Source organism: Notothenia rossii (genome assembly GCF_949606895.1).
Source record: "Notothenia rossii genome assembly, chromosome: 3".
NCBI lineage: Eukaryota > Metazoa > Chordata > Actinopteri > Perciformes > Nototheniidae > Notothenia > Notothenia rossii.
Genome location: NC_136901.1, coordinates 41,701,828 through 41,723,777, shown reverse-complemented (window position 1 = coordinate 41,723,777; position 21,950 = coordinate 41,701,828). Strand labels below are relative to the sequence as shown.

The window sequence follows — 21,950 nt, the reverse complement described above, 5'->3', positions numbered from 1 at the left end:
TTAAAGAATCCTTTAGGTTAAGGTCTTATTTTGAATAAGAAAAAAGCTTTGGGGGTATAAACATTAAGCCTGACAAAGTACTAATATTGCCCTCTTGCAATGTTAACCACTGTATGTTGAAGCACTTATTTTAACTGATATTATACATATGTATTATACTCTTATAAGATGTATGTAGATAGTATAAGAAATGTGCAGAATATGACAGTTTAATGGAGGAGGTATGCACACATATTGATAGATGTCTTGTAATGCACTGTTGAGGAACCTGCGACCCAGGTTTTTCATCTCCTATCTTGTCAGGTATTGAACAATCAATAAATAAAGAACACAGAATTTGTGTGATTATACTAAATGATTTACAAATAAACACCACTGCATATTTACAACTGTTACACATTCTGATGCAACGCAAATGTTTCCAACTTGGGATCAATAAAGTATATCTCATCTCTTTCGACTCCACTTCGAGCGATATAATTACTAACAAAGCTCTTATATACTAATAAAGGACTGGTTTATCTAAAGCCAGTTGAGTAGCACTTGAAATGTTTTAGCTCTATGAAACCTGATGTACTTATATGATTCTGTTTTCTTCTAGTTTGTATCTTGTTGGTCGAACACACTTATTGTAAGTCCCTTTGGATAAAAGCGTCAGCTAAATGCAATGCAATGTAATGTAAGATGATCAATGGCTACTGCCATATTTGCCTCTGAACCTTGACAAGTGCATGTTTCAGGCTTATCAATGATCAACAGGAGGGGTCACACAGACATAAGACCAGCTGTTAAATAAAGCTCTTCTGACCTTAGCTGTCATGTGGGTATATATATTAATGCTGCCCATTATGGGCACAAGCAATTTTCACCCATTTATTAATTATATGTTTTAAATGTGAGTGTTTCCTATCCCCTAAACCTCCAGGGATGTACACAGTTTAATACTGGCAACTTCTTATTATGGGAAATACGAAAACGTATTTTAAAACTACAACTCCCAGTAGAGACGTGCCATAGAGCATGTTGCAAAACACACAATAGCCAGCATGTGTAGTTCTGGGGACGGGGTGGACCCGTTCAAATCCAGTTTTGGACAGTCTGCCGTGGTTCCATCCCATTTCAAAGTGTGGTTCGACGCTCGGCGTAACCCTCGGAGCACACTCAAACATCCAATCACAGAGCTCGAGGACTATCACAGGGTTTGTCAAGCGAAGCGGAGAGAATACTTACTTCCGGGTGTGAAATTCTCTAAAGCAACTGCTATGAGCTGCTCGGACCCTCGGTCCTGACGGACTCCAACTTGTGTTTATTAATCAAACAAATAAATAAACACAAGGATACTTATGTGTTATTGTTGAGTAAATAACAGTGTGTGGTTTAGAAAAGAATACCAAATTAGAAGGAAAAAACTATGAAACAATACAGATTTCAGTATTCTGAGCCCCTACTCTCCCCATAACTGACGGCAACAAAAGTCCTACATTATTCAATTAAAATAAAGAAGTAAAAACACTAATTGTGGCTTGATATTGAGTTGAGGTTGATAAACGCTGTGAGAATGGATCTGCGGAGAGCATTTCGCCGCGATCCCAACTCCTCTATTACCAACGTTCAGGGGGCTCTATGCAAGTCAATGGGACGCCCTGCCCGTTGAAAACTAACTTCCAAGGGGTACCCTGTGCGTAATAGAGTGACGGGGAGGGGCCCTGACCGTCCGTCAATATGTGACGGGTTGGGAGTTAGAACGTGTTGGACTACAACATGGATGTTTAATAAGAACGACGGACTCATCTAGAGACTCTGCACCGTGCTCTGATGCTGTTGCTTTAAGTTTTATGAACAACAGAGAAACATATTCTTCATGACCAAAGTTGGAATTGAAATAAAAAATGAAAGTGAAACCTTTGCTCGTCACCCTCTCCCTCCGGTCCACATTAATACAAATGATCCCAATACGTATGATTGTATGAAAATATCTTAAAATCAATACAAATGTATTTATTATAAAGTCTTTAACACCTAGCACTGTGTATATCACCATTCAAACATCTTTTAAAAGTTGAACAAACCCCACACAGCTCAGTGAAATGTTGACTTTATTTGATCATTTCAGTAAAAACTAACGTTCATATTTCTCTTTTTGATTATAATACTGATGAACGTTCAAAACAAAGCACTTTGGCAACTTACCACATACGTTTTAAAATGCTTAATAAGCACCGTAACTTTCATGATATAATTTCTCCGTCATAATCGTTTGTGTCCGTGAACGGCCGACTGTTGTGTGAAGTCAAATGCTGCGGCTGCAAGGCATTGTGGGGCAGCATTTTCTCCTCTCCTTTCGGTTAGGGAGGTCCAGTGGTTCCTAAACTAAAGGAGGTTATAAAGGAAGTTTGAAACCTCCTTTCCTATCATCTAGATTCTAGAGATTTCTAACAGCACTTATCATGGCTCCCACTGAGGGACTTCCGGGTCATTTTACACGGTGAGGAAGGTTCCTAAACTAAATGGACTATTCGACTGCAGCTTTGGACAAAAGAAACTCGGCTAGTAGTGTCAACTAAATCCATAGTATTACAACAAAAGTACTTTAAACGAGTTTAGTTACGAATGTATGTTCTCAATCGCCAAGTATGGGATTGAATATTATATTAGTTTAGATTAGATTTGTTGTCATGTAAATTCATTTGCACAGCTCTGTTGTGGTAATCTGTATTATATAAACTGTATTGGTGCAATGAGCGACATCTAGTGGCGGATTGTGGAACATTGATTTGATTTTTCTCATGGCAGTTAGACTCTAGAGACAAACCAGGGGACATTACTTTCAATCTGTGTCTGTCCATTTGGTGTAGTGTTTTATCCAATATTACATTTGGTTTATATATTAGTCACTTTCTTATGAAATACCAGGTTTTAGGCCTTGGTCTGAACATTCAATCCTGGAAATAAAAAATCAACCAGATACATTTTTCTAGATATATAGTAAGTAAGTAACATCTGTATAGGAAGACGAGTTAAGGGATAGAGGAGAAAAGGTAATGGTATAATTACAGAGCCAATTGAGCCAATGGAGGAAATCAATGTTAGTCTGTTAACCAAAGTGAAAAGATCCGAATGAAAGGGGTCAATCCGGAATACAAATAAAGAAGCAAAGAGATAGAGCAGTGAGAAGGAAAAAAGCTTGGTGTGTCATTTCATTACATTGCCAGTATTTTTTGTTGTTGTGAGAAAAAATAAATCGCCCCCTCGGATTTTTTAACAGCAAAATATAAAAATATATATGAAAAGCAAGCACACTCGGAATAAAGTGTTTTCGGTCTGTTTCCGGTATTTGTTAATGACGATGTGATGTGAGATGTGACATGTGAGACTGGAATTGCACAGGGGAAAATAACGTATCTCTGCCACCATTTTAGATGCGGATTTTGTTAAACTAATACGTTTGCGCTGTGGACCAACACTATACATTGACGGGAAAGGGGGTAGCAATAAAGATAACACCATTAAACAGTTACACAACATAACAGAAATAATATCGATAGCAGCGTCCCTAGCAACCACCATTGGTAACAATGAAAACGTTGTATAGACACAATTTCCTGAAGTAATCTTCGTAATAACTAGCAAACTAAAGATCATGTACATCCGCTGCACACATAATCTGAAATAACAACTCATATTTCTCGCATCAAATGACATCAAAACGCATTTTAATGGAAAAACTAACTTTAAAATAGGCATTTTACACCGAGAATAAAACGAAGTTTGGCCATGTTTTCTTTTTCTTCAGGGAGAAATGTGAAGATCACGTGACATAGACGCCAGCCATTGGAATGAATGGTGAAAAAAACGTAGGGATCTTACAATTTCAGAGGCGTTTTTGTAGAAATACTACGTCCTCCGTTGTGGACCAACGTAGTTATTAAACGTTTTTTTTTTGTGAGACTGGGTTGGTTTTACACACTTGGACATTGTTAAAATGAATTCTAATTCTACTTTTTAATTAATTTAACTTTTTTCTCCAGAAATTGACTTTTTTTCCATAATTTAAGTTATTTATTTTATTTTACTATTTTCTCAGAGTTGACTCTTTTTTTCGAAGCACTAAATACTAATCAACCTGAACATGAGCAGGATCGGCCTCTTTAAAATGTTTCCTCCTTAAATACATCCCTTTAATTGATCAAATAAGATAGATAAAATATATATAAAATATAATATAGGATTGTTAGGGAGTGATAGGAGTCAGCATGCCCCCCGCGGCTGTGTTACAAAAATGTAACCAATGAACTTGTTTCCTTCTTCCATCCTTTTTTTCTTTTTAATCTAATTACTAACAACTTCTAATCATTTTACATAGTTTATGATTTATTTGGAAAATCAAGTGTTTTTAAAGGTGGAAACATTAGGGGCTAAACCAGGTCCGGGAAACGCCCCTGCTAAAAGCTAATGAAGTGGGAAAAGTTATGGGCGCAGTAAAATATTTCCCCAACAATGCTTAACAAGAACTCTCCTATCAAACAGACAGACAGCTCTCACACCAACCAATGACACTCCAACATGCAGACCACATGCTTCACATCAGGACGTTTATTGGCTGCTGCTCACAGGAAACACCATCTGCCAATCCCGGCTGCAACAAGACAGCCTGGTTGGAAACGCCCCCTGTGTTTAGTTGTGAAACTCATGTGGTTGTGGTCACTGATCTGACCTATTCACCATGATATAATCTAGAAGACAGAACTGTAAGCACTGAGGTCTCCGCAGTCTCAAAGCTTTACAGGTAAGAACACATGTTTCTACTTTATTAAGGAAATGTATCTCACTGCTGCTTTCTGTTTCTCTCCTGTTGAACTTCTTCTAGAGAACATGCACCACATTAAACCAAGATAAGAGAACGAGTTGGAAAGATATTGACTCAGAAACAATCCGTGTATCTTCGGACCATTTGTTTTTCTTCATTAAACCAGTAAACTGGCTTTTTAACTTTTAAACTTACTAAATAGGGGGGGGTGCGCGAAACTCACGGAAGTGATTTCAAAACAAAAGCACTCGTTTGCTTACATACACTTGCATTGAATCACTACAGAGTATCCGGTGATAATATTATAAACCAGGGGGAACAAGGTGAATTTTGCGATCACAACGAAAACGACCAAAACACACATTGAGCCAAGAAAAATAATGCTATTAATGGCATACGCGTAGCTGTGGGTGGGCCTGAGATTTCTCCATAGGATTTTGGAAAAGAGCTCGAAATAAGGTCTGTGGAAAACGAACCTGTTAGATAAATGGACGTTTTGTTCAGCCGGATAATATCCACATGTCTACCCTACTTTTATAATGTTCGAATCATAAATCTAATTGATAGATTCTCTCACTATGACCCAGAAATAAAACGGCGACTGGACGACCTCCCGGGGAACGGGACATTTAAAAGCCCGATATCCAGAATGAGATACTGCAAATTGCTGCTTCTTTACTTATCACAAATACATTTGTGTTTATTCTCGTCATGTTCAACAGGCTGTTTGAAATGAGCGACTACGCAACAAAAGGCATGCAATGTTCCACTATAACCAGTCACAGATTGCATCGATCTAATCGAGGGTCTTAAGGAAAACTACACTACATTGAGGAAAACAGAAGCTGACTTCATTAAACTTGTGACACTGACAGATGATTTAATGAAAAAACAAAACATCCTTAACCAGTGCCGATTCTAGTGTCTGTGGGGGCCCTAGGCAAACATTCACTGGGACCCCCTCGAACCAGCTTTTCATCGCCACGCACAGCCGACAGCATAAAATGGACAACGTTGTTAGGAGATTGAATCTATACAGCGATTCTGGACTGCGGTCAACTCCGTTTTTTCCCCCTGATATATTTGATGAGTGATACAAACATGTGTTACTATAAGTTCTTGATAAAACTGACACTGTTGGACTCGGTACTAGTTTGACTACTCCCAGAAATAAAACGAAGTACTTACTTTCTGAGTAATCCTCTGTCAAAGTCCCCATCATAGTACATAATGCATGTTTACTGCTGTCTTTGATGAGTGATACAAATAAAATGAACCATTAGTTCTTAATGAAATTGATAATGCTGGACTCAGTAGTAGTACGCCTAGTACCAACAATACAATGAAGTACTTTAACTGTGTTTTTTGTAATCCTCTGTCAATGTCCCCTCCTGATCCTATACATTTAAAAAAAAAGAAGTGGTTTACAAAAAAGACATGCCATTTAATAATCTGTTTGCGTTTTTTGAGATGATATGAAGCTATACTGCAGACTGGACTTGGTTTGCCACTTTATTTACACTAAACACAGTTAAGAGGAACAGTGACAACATGGCTGTAACAAGAGACGTATTGTTTATATTGTAACTTGTCATGAGTTTTAACATTCACAGGCACTTTTGATACAGAAAAACATGATGATGTATGAAATGTTATCATAGTGCGGAAAGTAGAGACAGAAAGAAGCTCTCACACACAGCAATACTAATAACTATATTATTATACTCCTGTGCATTAATACAAAAGCTCGGCTGTGTTCACTGATCACAAAGCAGAAATATCTCCTGGTTCAGTTCAAATTAAATATAATGTTGTTATCTGGCGCCACCTAGTGTCAGACATATGTTACTGTTCCTGGTGTCAAGTCCTAATAAGGCACGTGTGTGTGTGTGTGTGTGTGTGTGTGTGTGTGTGTGTGTGTGTGTGTGTGTGTGTGTGTGTGTGTGTGTGTGTGTGTGTGTGTGTGTGTGTGTGTGTGTGTGTGTGTGTGTGTGTGTGTGTGTGTGTGTGTGTGTGTGTGTGTGTGTGTGTGTGTGTGTGTGTGTGTGTGTGTGTGTGTGTGTGTGTGTGTGTGTGTGTGTGTGTGTGTGTGTGTGGAGAAGATGATCTTCCTCATCCTGCTACTTCTCTTCCTCACCTCCTGTGTCTCAGGTTAGTTTGTCTCTTTAAAGCTGTTCTCAGTAAAGCAGCACAGGAACATAGCTGCAGTTTAAAAAGTCCCTCTGTGTCTCCTCCACAGGAACATAGCTGCAGTTTAAAGAGTTCCTCTGTGTCTCCTCCACAGGAACATTTGTAGTGAATGTGACTCAGACTTTCTATCAGGCAGAGGAGAACCAGAACATCACCCTGGAGTGGACCTTCAGCACCAGAAGAGACACTAACTTCAGCTCCATTTCTACCATCTGTCACCTGTTTAATAAAAAGCGAATCGCAGTTCTGTTTGAACTACGTGAAGGTGTTGAAACCCGAGTGTCTCAGGATCCAGAGTTTACAGTACGACTCCAGTGGGACAAAGACGGCCTCACAGAAGGACGCCTCACATTTCATGTCTCCAGACTCAGGACCAATGACTCTGGGTTTTATGTGTGTGACATACACACATCTGATGGGAGTAGCTCTAAGAATTGCTGGCTCAACGTCACTGGTGAGTAACCTCAGTAGAAGTCTAGAGGCTCCATAGAGCTAAAACTAATGCGTCTAGATCCAGTATGTTGCCACTAATATTGGATCATATTCACCAAGAATTGAACAGTTAAAGGTGGGGTAGGTAATTTTGTAGAAACCAGCTCGAGTGCGCTAGAATTTGAAAATACACAGCCGGAAAAAATCTGCCACTTCCTCACAGAGCCCCTCCTCCAACACACGAACGCGCACATGACCAATGAGGGCACGAGATAAGTTTGTGCACAGATGGAAGGCTGACAGGCAGGTAGGCCATCCAGTTACTTTAGCTGGCTCAGATGATTGGTCGTGCTTTTTACAGCGCCACGGCTTCCACAGAGGACATTTTTTAATGGATTTTTTGTCAAAGAACTTCAGATATTCATTGCTATCGGGATGTTAAGAGCATTCCATCGAATATAACAAAAAGTGTATCTCGAGCCGGTTTCTCAAACTTACCTACCCCACCTTTAACATTTGGAAAAGGAAATAGCAGATTCTCAACAAAGTATGAAAGAAAGACCAAAAGAGTCCCGCTGCTCAAATCTTAAGAACGGCTTGTTTTAACTGTTTAAAATGTTCACAACTCATTTAAAAAAAAAAAAACTCTTCTCTCAAACCAACTGTGATCCAAACCAGCCCCACACAGAACTCATTTTAGTGGAAAAGGGGAAACTGAGAAGCTGGAACCACAGGATGTTTTTCAGATGAATGGAGGTTGCAGATTGTCATGTTTTCACTTTAGATTAAACCTGTTATATATTAACACTAAAATGGTTCCTCATGTTATTTTTTGTCCTTTTCCACAGCTGCTGAAGAGCTCGAACTTCAGAGACCATCAGAGAGTCCACAAGCAGAGACAGGTGTCTGGGTTACTGTTGGAGTGCTAGCAGCCGTTCAGGTTCTCTTTGTCAGCATGGCCTGCATTGTTTTAATAAGATATAAGAGAAGAACCCACAATGCAGCCATGCATACAGGGAATTTATCAGAGAAACAAACCATCCGGACTTTCATATCTCTGTCTGAATCTGAGCATGAAGTGAGACTCTCCAACATCTGATTCAAGAGTCAGAAAAGACCAGTGTAACCTCTGTAAAGTGTATTTGTTATATTTATTTATTTCAGCCTTCACTGTGAGTTTGATCGTTCAGCTTTAAGGTAATCAAAGCCTTTGTTTACTGATGGATATTGTTACCATGCTGCACTTAAAGGTGGGGTAGGTAATTTCGGAGAAACCAGCTCGAGTGGGCTCGAATTTGAAAATACACATCCGGAAAAAATCTGCCACTTCCTCACAGAGCCCCTCCTCCAACACACACGAACGCGCACATTACCAATGAGGGCACGAGATAAGTTTGTGCCCAGATGGAAGGCTGACAGGCAGGTAGGCCATCCAGTTACTTTAGCCGGCTCAAATGATTGGTCGTGCTTTTTACAGCGCCACGGCTTCCACAAATGACATGTTTTTATGGATTTTTTGTCAAAGCACTTCAGATATTAATTTCTATCGGGATGTTAAGAGCATTCCATGGAATATAACAAAAAGTGTATCTCGAGCCGGTTTCTCAAACTTACCTACCCCACCTTTAATGTGCTTTTTATACATTTTACACATTATAAATAAATCACTTTTTATTTACTTTTTTACTTATTCTGCACAATCTGCACTGCATGTCGTACAGGAGGAAATATTTGGAAATGTTAAATTGGGTCGACTTGTAAATGTCGAAAATGTTTTATTCCTTTCTGTTATAATAAAAGTGTTTATTCTTTAACACTATGGTTCATTCTCATGTGTCTCTGTTTCATGAACACTGCAGCTGCCTTGAATAGAGCGGTGCAGGGATGACGTATTTACCCTGAAGTAAGCTGCTGGTTCCCTCGACAAAAAGCAATGCGATGTCTCCATAGGATTTAGGAAAAGAGCTCGAAATAAGGTCTGTGGAAAACAAACCTGTTTGATAAATGCATGCTTTGTTCAGTCAGATAATCTCCACATGTCTACCCTACTTTTATCCTTTTCTAATCATAAATCTAATCACCAGAAGCAAAATGCTAACGTTATGCTATAAAGGAACTCCAGCCGAGTTCAGCAGCACGACTTCAACGTCCCGCCAACTTAAGATCCGTATTCAAACATACAGATTCAAGATGATACAAGTTGAAGCATTTGTTTTAACAGTTAGCAGGAGGCAGGTACTTGCTCTCAAGCAGAACAAAGTTAGCGGGAGTGTTTACGTGTTCAGCGTAAGGACGTACAACGTCCTCCACAACTTCTGCCTTTTTGGCTGACCTGCCCCTCTGGAGAGAGCGAGAGTTTGTTTTTCTTTTTTCTGTTGTGGCCGAATCAACATGATGAGCCCACAATTAGTATTGTAGCGTCTCGTTGCGGGAAACACACGTTGTCAGCGCTATCATCTGCCGGTGCGTTAAGACCACCTCAGTGTTGGATTTTGGAAACTTGACTTTGTGTTGTCTCATGGCAGTTAGGGTATAAGTGACAAACCAGGGGACTTTACTTCCTCTTGATATCGTCGGTTATTTACAAAAAAACACCTAAATATAGCCCACTTGATGTTATGGTGCTTCTGTCTTTCTGTGTCTTCTCATCTGTAAACTCCCTCAACGGGGCCGCTCGCTCTCTTTTCTTGATCGCCCTCTCACGGGTGAACAGTTCACTGTCCCGCTTCATTGTAGGATTTCTGCCATGTCTCTTCCACTTTAGTTTGACCATCTCTGTTACTAAGTTATGGATTACTAAATAAATAAGTAATTAGATACCTTACCGTTACTGCGCTCATAAAGAATGATAAGAATAAGAATAATGCGTATTGAACTGGTTTAATCAATTAGTGAGTTTATTTAATGAAATTAGTTAGAGGCCCTATTTTATCAGTATGTCTGGACAGCAGTTACACTGGTCAAACTACATTAAAACAGAATTGTCCCTAGATATTTTAATGAGATATGGACCGCAAAACAAAACATGTCCCTGGTTTTCATTTTTAAAATCAAATTACCGAATGCAAGCAGTCGCCTTAGCTTATTTTGTTATGAGATGTGAATTACTCTTCAATTTAGTTAATGTAATAATTGTTTGGTTTCTTTTACATTAAAAACAAGTTACAATTTTCAAAAGGTCTTGTGTTTTTTATCGGGGGGGAGGCCCTTGTTCCAGTTCAGAGCAATAGCCCCTCCAAATGTCTGTGCACGTCCCTGTTCATAGGGGGTGAGTAGGTGTTCTCCCAGTGAGACCGCATGCATCAAGGGAGTTGTTTCCTTCCTCTGCTCCTCCCATTATGAGCCTTGTATGAGCTGCACTGTAACTCGAGCTGAATTTCATGAATACTCCTCCTGTCTTTCTCGGACTGGGCCGGACATGATAAGACATGAAATCCAGAAGACAGCCCTCTCTCTGCAGTCTCACATGTTAAAAAGTAAGAACACATGTTTCTACTTTATGATTGAAATGTCTCTCACTGCTGCTTTGTATTTGTCTCCTGTTTAGCAAACTCTACTAACACACAGTCCAACAGACCCTGGATATCTCAAGAGTTTTCTGGCTTCACTAACAACTGGGATCTCAGTGAATCCACCCAGAGTTTCTCAGCTCGGATACAGGAAATGGGTGGGGTTAGCAACATCTAACCAATCAGAAACGGGGACGAGCTAACTGACAGCTGCGCGTCATTCTCAATACAGGGTGTTTTCCTGTGGTCCAGATGTGGGAAGTACAATTTTGAGGTACTTGTATTTTACACTTTGCACTTCTACTCCACTACAGTTCAAAGGTAAATTGTGTACTTTTACTCCACTACATGTATTTAATACCTTTAGTGACTTTACAGATGTGGATGAATGATGTGAAATATAATCAAGTGTTAAATCAGACTTTAGTTCCACCTGGAGTAAATCCACAAGCTACCCTGCAGTATACAAAGTCATTCAAACTAGCTGCACCTTTACCAGCTTTGAGAACACTTTCATGATCAATCATTATAAAACATATCATATATATATTATTCTGAAATGGACCAATCTAAGTGGGTGCAATACCGCGTTTCACCATAACATCCAGAGGGGTGCTGTTTCACTCGTTGTAAAATACTCAATGAAAAAAAGCGGAGCGATGGCAGCACAGAATAATTAAACATACTAAACAATGCAGATTTCTTTACTAAAATCATAACAGCGGTCTGAATAAACAGAGGAGAAAACTCACTACTGATCAAAGTAGTGCAGTTACAGTAACTCATAATGTAAGCTTCTCACTTCTTTATTTCCTCCTATTTAGTTTTGTGTATTTTATTTTATAATAGCTCTTGTTCTATGGCCATCAGCCCACACTGACTCTAAAATAAACCTCCTATAAATGTGCAGGTGGCATTCATATTATTCATCAGTATGAAGTTTACCTGAATGCAGTATAATTCCCTCAAAGCATAATTTCCCGACTTCACAATATGTTATTATGAATCGTCCTGATATGCACTACCACTCTCTTAACTGAAATGAAAAGCAATGCAAACACTGCAGTTAATGGGAATGGGACTTTCTCTCCTCCCCTACAGCCTGAACTACGCCTACTATTGAAAAGTGAATGCTCCACACCAGGACAGGATGTGTAGCCTACATACTCAGACAACAGAAACCGAGAGCAGGAACACCCCCTTCTCTGATTCTGCATCAAGACAGCCTCGTTGAAACACCAACTATCTTCATCGGACATATTCACCATGACATCTAGAACATAGAGCTGTCAGCACTGAGGTCTCTGCAGTCGGTAAGAACACATGTTTCTACTTTATTGAGGAAATATCTCTTCCTGCTGCTTGTTAAGCTCCTGTTGAACCTCTTATAGAGAACAGGCACCACATTAAACCAAGATAAGAGAACAAGTTGGAAAGATATTGACTCAGAAACGTTGTTCAAACACAAACTGTGCCTCTGTTTCACTCCTGAAAGAAAGAAAACAAGCTCTGCCTAGAATCACATGGGAAACAAAGAGAAATGAAAATCATATTTAATTAACGCTTTGTTATTACTAGAAATGTTAAAACGCCCAAAAAGATTTGACACATTAAGTATGAACTTTTCTGTTGGTGGATAAACAACTAGAAACTTGGATGTGTGCTTCGTGAGGGAAAGAGATTTCAGAGCCATGCGTGAAGGCCGAGATGCTCCGACCGTGTAACAGCAGCAGAAAGGCCGACATCTGTTTCTGCCAGAAACACGAACTCCCCTAATGTTGTGACTAACGTATTACCAGCTTCCCTTTTTTTGGTTTATTTATTTCCATATCCCCCGGTTTAATCTGGCTTTGCTGCAGTTCCTAAACAAAGTGAAGTATGCACTGCGGTCAATCAGCCGTTCCCACGTTTGATTGGTCAGCTCTTCAAATGTTGTTCATTGATAATGTTTTTAAGAGTATTTTAAGAGGTGGACACATGACATCAACACTAGATCAGCTATAGGTCTTTAGAGACTATCCTGGATAGCTGTTCACATCTTTCCTTCAGCACAGTGACACACCATTGTCAGTGGTGTTTTTATATATACAAAACTGGTGGGGCACGAACAACTTAGATGTATATCAGGGTTTCCGCTGGGATCTTTTCTCGCCGGTCAAATGTCCGAACATAATTTATTTTACCGGACAAATTTGAACCGGGATGATGGTGGAGGTTTTGAAGCATGCTGGAACTTGGCATGTTTCCAGTGTGGTAAAGACAGACTGTGTTTCCTTTCCTCTCACAGGGAGAAGATGATCTTCCTCCTCCTGCTGCTCCTCTTCCTCACCCCCTGTGTCTCTGGTTAGTCTACTCCTTTATTTCTCTCTTAGACACATTGAATATTATTGAAAAACCTTTTGTGTCACGTTGAACCTTTTCCTAAAGAAGCATGTTAGAGCTCTTTGGTATGGAACACTGTTAGTGCAAGAAAAGAGGGTCAAAACTGAGGAGGGAGATTCTGATTTATTTAGATTTTTTAAATCAAAATGTCAAGAAGTGGAACTTTCAGTATATTCTCTAACAAAAGTAATTTTTGACAAGAAATGTATTCTGAAAAGTTCAATGTTTATTCTCAATAATTAAACTTTTAAAGCGCCTAACTTGTTTTTTCTGATACATGTTTCCTAATGCCTGGCACTCAAATTGAAAGATTTATATTTTACTCAACATTTTGGCTTTTTCTTAAAATGCTAAATAAAAAATTAAAACAGTCCTTTTCTTCTTTATTTTCCCTCATACCCTAAAACTATTCTGGACCCTTATTTCACAGCCGTGCAGCTTTGTTATTAATAAGGACACACTGTTAGCTTCAGTTTGACTCTTTAAAGCAGTTTAAAGAGTCCCTCTGTGTCTCCTCCACAGGAACATAGCTGCAGTTTAAAGAGTCCCTCTGTGTCTCCTCCACAGGAACATAGCTGCAGTTTAAAGAGTCCCTCTGTGTCTCCTCAACAGGAACATAGCTGCAGTTTAAAGAGTCCCTCTGTGTCTCCTCAACAGGAACATAGCTGCAGTTTAAAGAGTCCCTCTGTGTCTCCTCCACAGGAACATAGCTGCAGTTTAAAGAGTCCCTCTGTGTCTCCTCCACAGGAACATAGCTACAGTTTAAAGAGTCCCTCTGTGTCTCCTCCACAGAAACATAGCTGCAGTTTAAAGAGTCCCTCTGTGTCTCCTCCACAGGAACATAGCTGCAGTTTAAAGACTCCCTCTGTGTCTCCCCCACAGGAACATAGCTGCAGTTTAAAGAGTCCCTCTGTGTCTCCTCCACAGGAACATAGCTGCAGTTTAAAGAGTCCCTCTGTGTCTCCTGCACAGGAACATAGCTGCAGTTTAAAGAGTCCCTCTGTGTCTCCTCCACAGGAACATAGCTGCAGTTTAAAGAGTCCCTCTGTGTATCCTCCACAGGAACATAGCTGCAGTTTAAAGAGTCCCTCTGTGTCTCCTCTACAGGAACATAGCTGCAGTTTAAAGAGTCCCTCTGTGTCTCCTCCACAGGAACATAGCTAGAGTTTAAAGAGTCCCTCTGTGTCTCCCGCACAGGAACATAGCTGCAGTTTAAAGAGTCCCTCTGTGTCTCCTCTACAGGAACATAGCTGCAGTTTAAAGAGTCCCTCTCTATCTCCTCCACAGAAACATAGCTGCAGTTTAAAGAGTCCCTCTGTGTCTCCTCCACAGAAACATAGCTGCAGTTTAAAGAGTCCCTCTGTGTCTCCTCCACAGGAACATAGCTGCAGTTTAAAGAGTCCCTCTGTGTCTCCTCCACAGGAACATAGCTGCAGTTTAAAGAGTTCCTCTGTCTCTCCTCCACAGGAACATTTGTAGTGAATGTGACTCAGACTTCCTATCAGGCAGAGGAGAACCAGAACATCACCCTGGAGTGGACCTTCAGCTCCAGAACAGACACTTCCCTCGAATCCATGTCTATCTACTGTGAGATGTTTACTGATGGCAGACCATACGTCCTGTTTCATCGATACAAAGGTGATGAACTCCCAGAGTCTCAGGATCCACAGTTTTCAGGAAGAGTCCAGTGGGACAAAGACGTCCTCCCAGAAGGACGCCTCACACTTCATGTCTCCAGACTCAGGACCAGTGACTCTGGGTTTTATGTGTGTGCCATACGCACACCTGATGGGAGTAACTATAGCATATGCTGGCTCAACGTCACTGGTGAGTAACCTCAGTAGAAGTGCTGTATTTAAATTAAAACTTCACTCTTAAAAAGATATGCAGATGGTAGCTCGATGTGAAATGGTAAATAAACATGTAGGTCATTAAAAGATTGTAACATTGTATGAAAAGAGGTTTTCTCCATGTCCACATGATGTCACTAACTGTATTCTCCACAGCTGCTGCTCAACCAGAGAGCTGGAGAAACAACTGGATCAACGTTAGACTGACACTGCTTTCTTTTCTTGCTGTTGTTTTTGTTTCTTTTTCTTATTATTGCTTTTGTAATTTTTTCCATTCTTCTTTTGTTTCTATTTTTGTTTGTTTTCTTGTTCCTATTTTTGTTTCTTCTTTTTGTACTGCATTATTTTTAATGCATATAAATGACACTTAATAAACAAGACAGAAAAAAGAAAGAAAGAAAGAAGAATAGAAAATAAAAAACAAAGCCCAAATAATATTCAAGTGTCTTCATCCTCCGTCATGTTGTGGACCAGTATGCTCCAGGAAGTCGGAAAAGGTTTTCCTGTGTGTGTGTGTGTGTGTGTGTGTGTGTGTGTGTGTGTGTGTGTGTGTGTGTGTGTGTGTGTGTGTGTGTGTGTGTGTGTGTGTGTGTGTGTGTGTGTGTGTGTGTGTGTGTGTGTGTGTGTGTGTGTGTGTGTGTGTGTGTGTGTGTGTGTGTGTGTGTGTGTGTGTGTGTGTGTGTGTGTGTGTGTGTGTGTGTTGTTAAAACATGGTAGGATATTGTCCCTGATGAATAAACTAATAATTAAATATATTTTAAATAATATTATTTGAATTAGGAAATAAACAATTAATACAATCAATAAAATAATATAAAAGTAAATCAATAAAATACAAATAAATAATATAAAAGTGAATAAATACAATAGTGATTTATTCGTATAAATATTTTATTTAATGATATTTATTTAAAAAGTAAACAATGAATGAAAAAAAATATATAGTTATATTTATTTTTTTATTATATTTGAATGAATATAAATGTTGGTCCCACAGCAGGGACATTTGCCGTGTTGCTGCAGTAATTAAAGAGTAAAAAGCGAAATATACTGTCATAGCAGACACGTGCTGTGTTTGATCTGAGAGTATTGACATGGCGCCCTCTGGTGGCTAAACTCCACCACAACAGATGATAATAACTTCAGTCCACAGGTTGATGGTTCCTTCCATGTGTGATTTTTACACTCAGAGCAGAACAAAATAACATAATCCGCGTACAAAGCTATCTGTGTTCTACACCTCCTACATGTATTCCCGTTATAATGGCGTGTTGACGGATTGCCATCGCTAGTGGCTCAATGGCCGGTATGAATAGGAGAGGAGAAAGGGGACTGCCTTGTTCCTCACTTGAGTTTAACGGGAGATGACACAAGTCCATTTGTTAGAATTTCAGCTTGTGGGTTGGAGTATAGGAGTCGTACCCAACTTAAACATCTACCCCCAGTACAATTCCAGTCAAAGATTGTCTGTTTTATTTTCAAGAGAAATGTTTTTGTATTTCTTTAAGACTGAATTTGATTGTTTAATCACAAAAATAAATAAGCATTTGTTGAGTTGATTCAGGCCTTGCATCTGATTCACCAGCACTTCCTATGGTATGTTCTTCCTTGAAGTGAATATATCTGCTCTTTCCTTGTTGTTTGGAGTTTGATTCTGTCTGGTTTTTGCACTTACTGGAAGTTGCTTTGGACAAAAGCGTCAGCTAAATGATATTTAATGTATGTACATATTAAGCTGGCTCTTTTCTGCTGTAACACTGTACCCTCTGTGGGACGAATAAAGGGATTCTGATTCTGATCATATTCATTTTGAGTAAAAATACTGTGTGTGTGTGTGGGGGGGGCGCGGCCTCTCCTCCCGGATACCTCATTCACACCAACGCAACTCCGGTTCAAGCTCCGTGCTAGAGCTTTTCAGGTTCAGAACTGGTTCTTCAGTTTAGCTCCGGCTCTTTTCACACCGCCCAGAGTCCGAATGTTGCTGCGTCATTGCGTCATCGTTTGCGTCATGAGGTAACCGTTTGCGTGCCTGCTTCATAAAACCCCTCACAGCTGACACCGACAACAACAACAACAACAACAACAACAATGGTCGATTGTGCTCCAGCTTCCTCTGTACCTCTTCGGAAGACCAGATTCCCAGTAGGTAGCTGGTCTCGTCAGTGGACCACTGCTGCTTGTTAAGTTTCTCCATCGTTGTGTACAAACTGGATAAAACGCCTGCTTTTTGTTGTTGTTCAGGAGTTGATCCCTGCCCCTGCCCCTGCCCCCGCCTCGACGTAAGCGTGACGTATGTGGTGCTTTTGCTCTGGCCGGACAATTTGTTGGTGCTTGAAATGAACCGCATTCCGGAGCTAAGAGGCTGCTCAGCTGCGGAAAACCCGGTGCTTTTCAAGCTCCATGCAGCTCCGAACCGGCCCTGAAACACCGTTTGTGTGAATGAGGTAGGAGAGAATGTTTATAGTTTATAATGACATTTTTCTTTACATTTTTTTGGGACTTTTTCCATAATTTACGGGGGATTTTTTTTCTGGGGGATTTTTTATATAATCTTTTGGGGGATTTTTCTGAATTATTCAAATATTTTATGATATTTTTAATGGACTTTTTACATGGATGTTTATTAGACTTTTTCAGACTTTTTTCACATTTTATCAGAATGTAATCTAGTGGCAGAAAGGGGGACCACACGGACAGCCTGGAAAGGGCCAGTGGCTGAAGGGGGGACCTCACACGGATGGCCTGGAAAGGGCCAGTGGCTGAAGGGGGGACCTGACACGGACGGCCTGGAAAGGGCCAGTTGCTGAAGGGGGGACCTCACACGGATGGCCTGGAAAGGGCCAGTGGCTGAAGGGGGGACCTCACACGGACGGCCTGGAAAGGGCCAGTGGCTGAAGGGGGGACCTCACACGGACGGCCTGGAAAGGGCCAGTGGCTGAAGGGGGGACCTCACACGGACGGCCTGGAAAGGGCCAGTGGCAGAAGGGGGAACCTGACACGGACGGCCTGGAATGGGTCAGTGGCTGAAGGGGGGACCTCACACGGACGGCCTGGAAAGGGCCAATGGCAGAAGGGGGGACCTCACACGGACGGCCTGGGAAGGGCCAGTGGCTGAAGGGGGGACCTCACACGGACGGCCTGGAAAGGGCCAGTGGCTGAGCGGGCGACCTCCCCCGGGGACAAAGATGATTAACCAGCACAAAACAAGGGACACACACAGGACTTATCACAGACACAAGACACACTGGGGAGGGCATGCAAACAAAACACGGGGGTAGTTGAAAATAATCTGACAATAACACAAGCAGGAAACAAAGACATAACTGCCTAAAACAACGATTAGACATATCACACTCAATCACAACACTTATACCCCTTACTAGACCCTCCAGAAAAACGTGGGCTAAAATCCTTGATTATGAGGGCTAAAATCCTTGATTATGAGGGCTAAAATCCTTGATTATGAAGGCTAAATTCCTTGATTATGAGGGCTAAAATCCTTGATTATGAGGGCTAAATTCCTTGATTATGCAATTAAACATGCAGGGTTTTTATGTGATTTTATGCGGTGAAATTGCGGGAAGTTGTGAAATATGCAAAATATGCGGGGGAAAAGAATAAAAACATTTTTAAATATTGGGCTGTCTTATTTATTCTCTCTCACACACAACCTGCCACTAACGTTAAACCCCTTTACTATTCAATTAAACAAATGCAATGTTTATTTATTGTAAAAGCAATTGGGCTATTTTAATCTCACACACACACACGAGTTAACTGTTTTTTTTCTCAACTTTGTGTGGAAAAATACGGGGATTATGCGGCCTTTTGATAAATATGCGGCCTTTTAAAAATATGCGCCATTTTGCTGATTATGCGGTAAATTCTGCGATCGCAGAATCGTGTTTTTCTGGAGGGTCTACCTTATACTGGGACACTATGGTGTCATTTGCCAGTCTGGCTCCAGCAACCCCAAGCGTCTGTTCTCCACCATCAGTAAACTTCTCAAACCCTGTGACAACGCCACCTCGTCCTTCACCACCGAACAGTGCAACTCCTTCCTCTCGTTTTTCCAAACCAAAACCATCAACATTTACAGCAATCTGACACCCTCATCAGCACCCCCCACCTCCCCTCCTGGCTCCCCCCCTTCACCTCACAGCCCCTGTCCCACTTCTCCCCTGTGACCCCCATGCAACTGTCCCACTTCATGACTGGAATTAACTCCACCTGCACACTTGACCCAATGCCCTCCAAATTTGTTAAAGAGAGCCTCCCTGCCATGTCCCAGCTCATCGCCACCATCATTAACTCCTCCCTCAGATCTGGATCAGTTCCCCCCTCTCTCAAACTGGCTGCTGTCACACCCATTCTCAAAAGACCCCGACTCACACCTGACATCATGTCCAACTTCCGGCCCATCTCAAATCTCCCCTTTCTGTCAAAAATACTTGAACGTGTCATTGCCTCACAACTAAATTCCCACCTCAGCTCCAATGACCTCTTTGAGCCATAGCAATCCGGTTTCCGATCAAAACACAGAAACAGCTCTTCTGAAAATCACAAACGACCTCCTCCTCTCCTCTGACTCCGGCAACCTGAACATCCTCATCCTCCTTGACCTCACCGCAGCATTCGAAACCATCAACCACACCATCCTGCTGTCCCTCCTCGAATCATCACTCAACATCACTGACACTGCACTCTCCTGGCTGAAATCCTAGCTCACCGACAGACATCAGTTTATCAACATCAACAACTGCACCTCTGTCCCAAGGCGTCCCCCAGGGTTCGGTGCTTGGCCCCCTCCTCTTCATCCTCTACATGCTCCCGCTTGGCAAAATAATTTGTCGCCACAACCTTCAGTTTCACTGCTACGCCGATGACATCCAACTTTATATCTCAACAAAAACCATCACACACATCACGACTCGACTACTGCAATAGCATCCGATACGGCATACCATCCAACCTCCTCAATAAACTCCAACATATCCAGAACTCTGCTGCCCGCCTCCTCACCCACACCCGTTCCAGAGACCACATCCCTCCCGTCCTTCAGAACCTCCACTGGCTCCCCGTCCGTCAAAGAATCAACTTCAAAATGCTCCTCATTACTCACAAAGCCCTCAACAACCAGCCCCCCCCCCTACCTCACAGACCTGCTGCACCACCACACCCCTTCCCGCTGCCTCCGCTCATCAGAAGCCAACCTCCTATCCATCCCCACTCGCATCAATCACCGGACCTGGGGCGACAGAGCCTTCTCCGTCGCTGCCCCCTCCCTCTGGAACTCACTCCCACAACCCATCAGAGACTGCACCGACCTCACAACCTTCAAAAAACTCACAAAAACTCACCTCTTCAATCTGGCTTTTAATGTGATTGTTTTGTATTATTTGACTTTAACTATATATTTATTTGTTGTTCCTTTCTTTTCTTTTATCTTCACTATATCTGTAAAGCGTCTTTGAGCACCTGTAAAAGCGTTAACAAATGAAATATATTATTATTATTAAATGTAATTATTTAGATGTAAGGGTAATGTAGGTGTTTAAATCATTGTTGATACAGCATTGGAAGTAGGGCTCTGTGCATTCCTCTGAAAGTGGCATGAAGCCAAAATAGCCTCACTCTCGAGAACAGAAATATTTGGATCTTCCAGCAATCTTCCTCATCCATCGGCAAATAGAACATGCAGACCTGCTTTCTCCTGTAGTTTGGGGTACACATTGATTATACTTCCAGGTCTTCCCCTCTGCTTCTGTTGTTTTTGTTTATACGGATACAGGGCCCCAAAACACTTAGGCGCTGGGCCATACTAAGCTGTATGATGGCCCGTGAAAACACTTAATATCATTTGGTAATACGTCAGAGAAAGTAGGTTTGTGCTGGTGTGCAAGAAAATCTCAGAGTAACATTTAGAAGTGGCTGAGCGGTGTTCCAGTGAGCTCTGAGCCACTACGAGAACTGTAAGTGTCAGTCTGTAAGATTGAGCTAACTTTGTCTAAAAGGTGGTTAATGTGTGCATCATGTGCAGACCAATGGACTCCAAGTATTTCGTGAAAAAAAGTATTACCAGGGAGAGGGAGCAGACAGAAGAAAATGAATGCTTCAGTTTTTATATATTTATTTTATTTTTTGTATTAATCATATATGGAGCACAACACATAAGAAAAAAGACAACCTATTACATCATATTTTTTATTAAAAGTGAATCATAACAAAGTGAAATTATTTAGATTTTCAAAACATTTTCCCACAAATGTCAGACTTAATAAGTTGAGATATGATTGAACCCCGGTAAAAGTAATTGTACGTGTTCAAAGGTGCAGAGATACAAATAAAGAGAATAGTAGAAGACGTTGCAGGCTTTCAAGTCATGTGACTTTTTGTATCTGTGTAACACAGATGACCCAAAATGCAGCCGAGTACAAAGAAATTACTGATTTGATAACGAGAGCAAATGAAAACTCTGATACCTTTAACCCTGATGGTTCATTATTGAGAGCCACTGCTGACTCACTCATTTCTAGTTTTCGCTAACTTGCACCTTGAGGACAGAATCGTCAGTATCTGACATTGTTCCCCTGATCGTTATGTTACCCCCCACATAAGTGAGAGAGGAGCCACCCGCTCTTTGTCCGCTAAATGTGGTTGGTTCATCATAGTACATCTGATGATAAAGAGCCTTATCACACGGTATGCACTTATCAAAAACTCCCACTGCGTACAAGTTGGCAGGGCCGTGGGAAGTAGGGGTGCTGAGGGTGCTGCAGC

General features: G+C 41.1%; 1 protein-coding gene across 11 annotated transcripts; it reads left to right on the top strand.

Moving 5' to 3' along the window:
- Nucleotides 1–4,654: 4,654 nt before the first annotated feature.
- On the top strand, nucleotides 4,655–16,969 carry LOC307031895 (uncharacterized protein). 11 transcript variants are annotated; one of them, XR_013806100.1, is made up of 10 exons: nucleotides 4,655–4,786; nucleotides 6,910–6,958; nucleotides 7,047–7,451; nucleotides 8,278–8,626; nucleotides 9,289–9,405; nucleotides 10,977–11,212; nucleotides 12,040–12,251; nucleotides 13,226–13,281; nucleotides 14,788–15,147; nucleotides 15,327–16,969. XR_013806100.1 is itself a non-coding variant. In XM_079669467.1 (10 exons), the coding sequence occupies exons 2-4, from the start codon at nucleotides 6,910–6,912 to the stop codon at nucleotides 8,526–8,528; spliced, it is 660 nt and encodes a 219-aa protein (XP_079525593.1). In that variant the 5' UTR covers nucleotides 4,655–4,786; the 3' UTR covers nucleotides 8,529–8,626; nucleotides 9,289–9,405; nucleotides 10,977–11,212; nucleotides 12,040–12,238; nucleotides 13,226–13,281; nucleotides 14,788–15,147; nucleotides 15,327–16,969. The 11 variants fall into 11 exon arrangements, 5 of the variants coding, with proteins under 5 accessions (XP_079525593.1, XP_079525590.1, XP_079525592.1 ...); XM_079669467.1 differs by having other exon boundaries at nucleotides 7,092–7,451; nucleotides 12,040–12,238; XM_079669464.1 differs by having other exon boundaries at nucleotides 7,092–7,451.
- The last annotated feature ends 4,981 nt before the right edge of the window (nucleotides 16,970–21,950 follow it).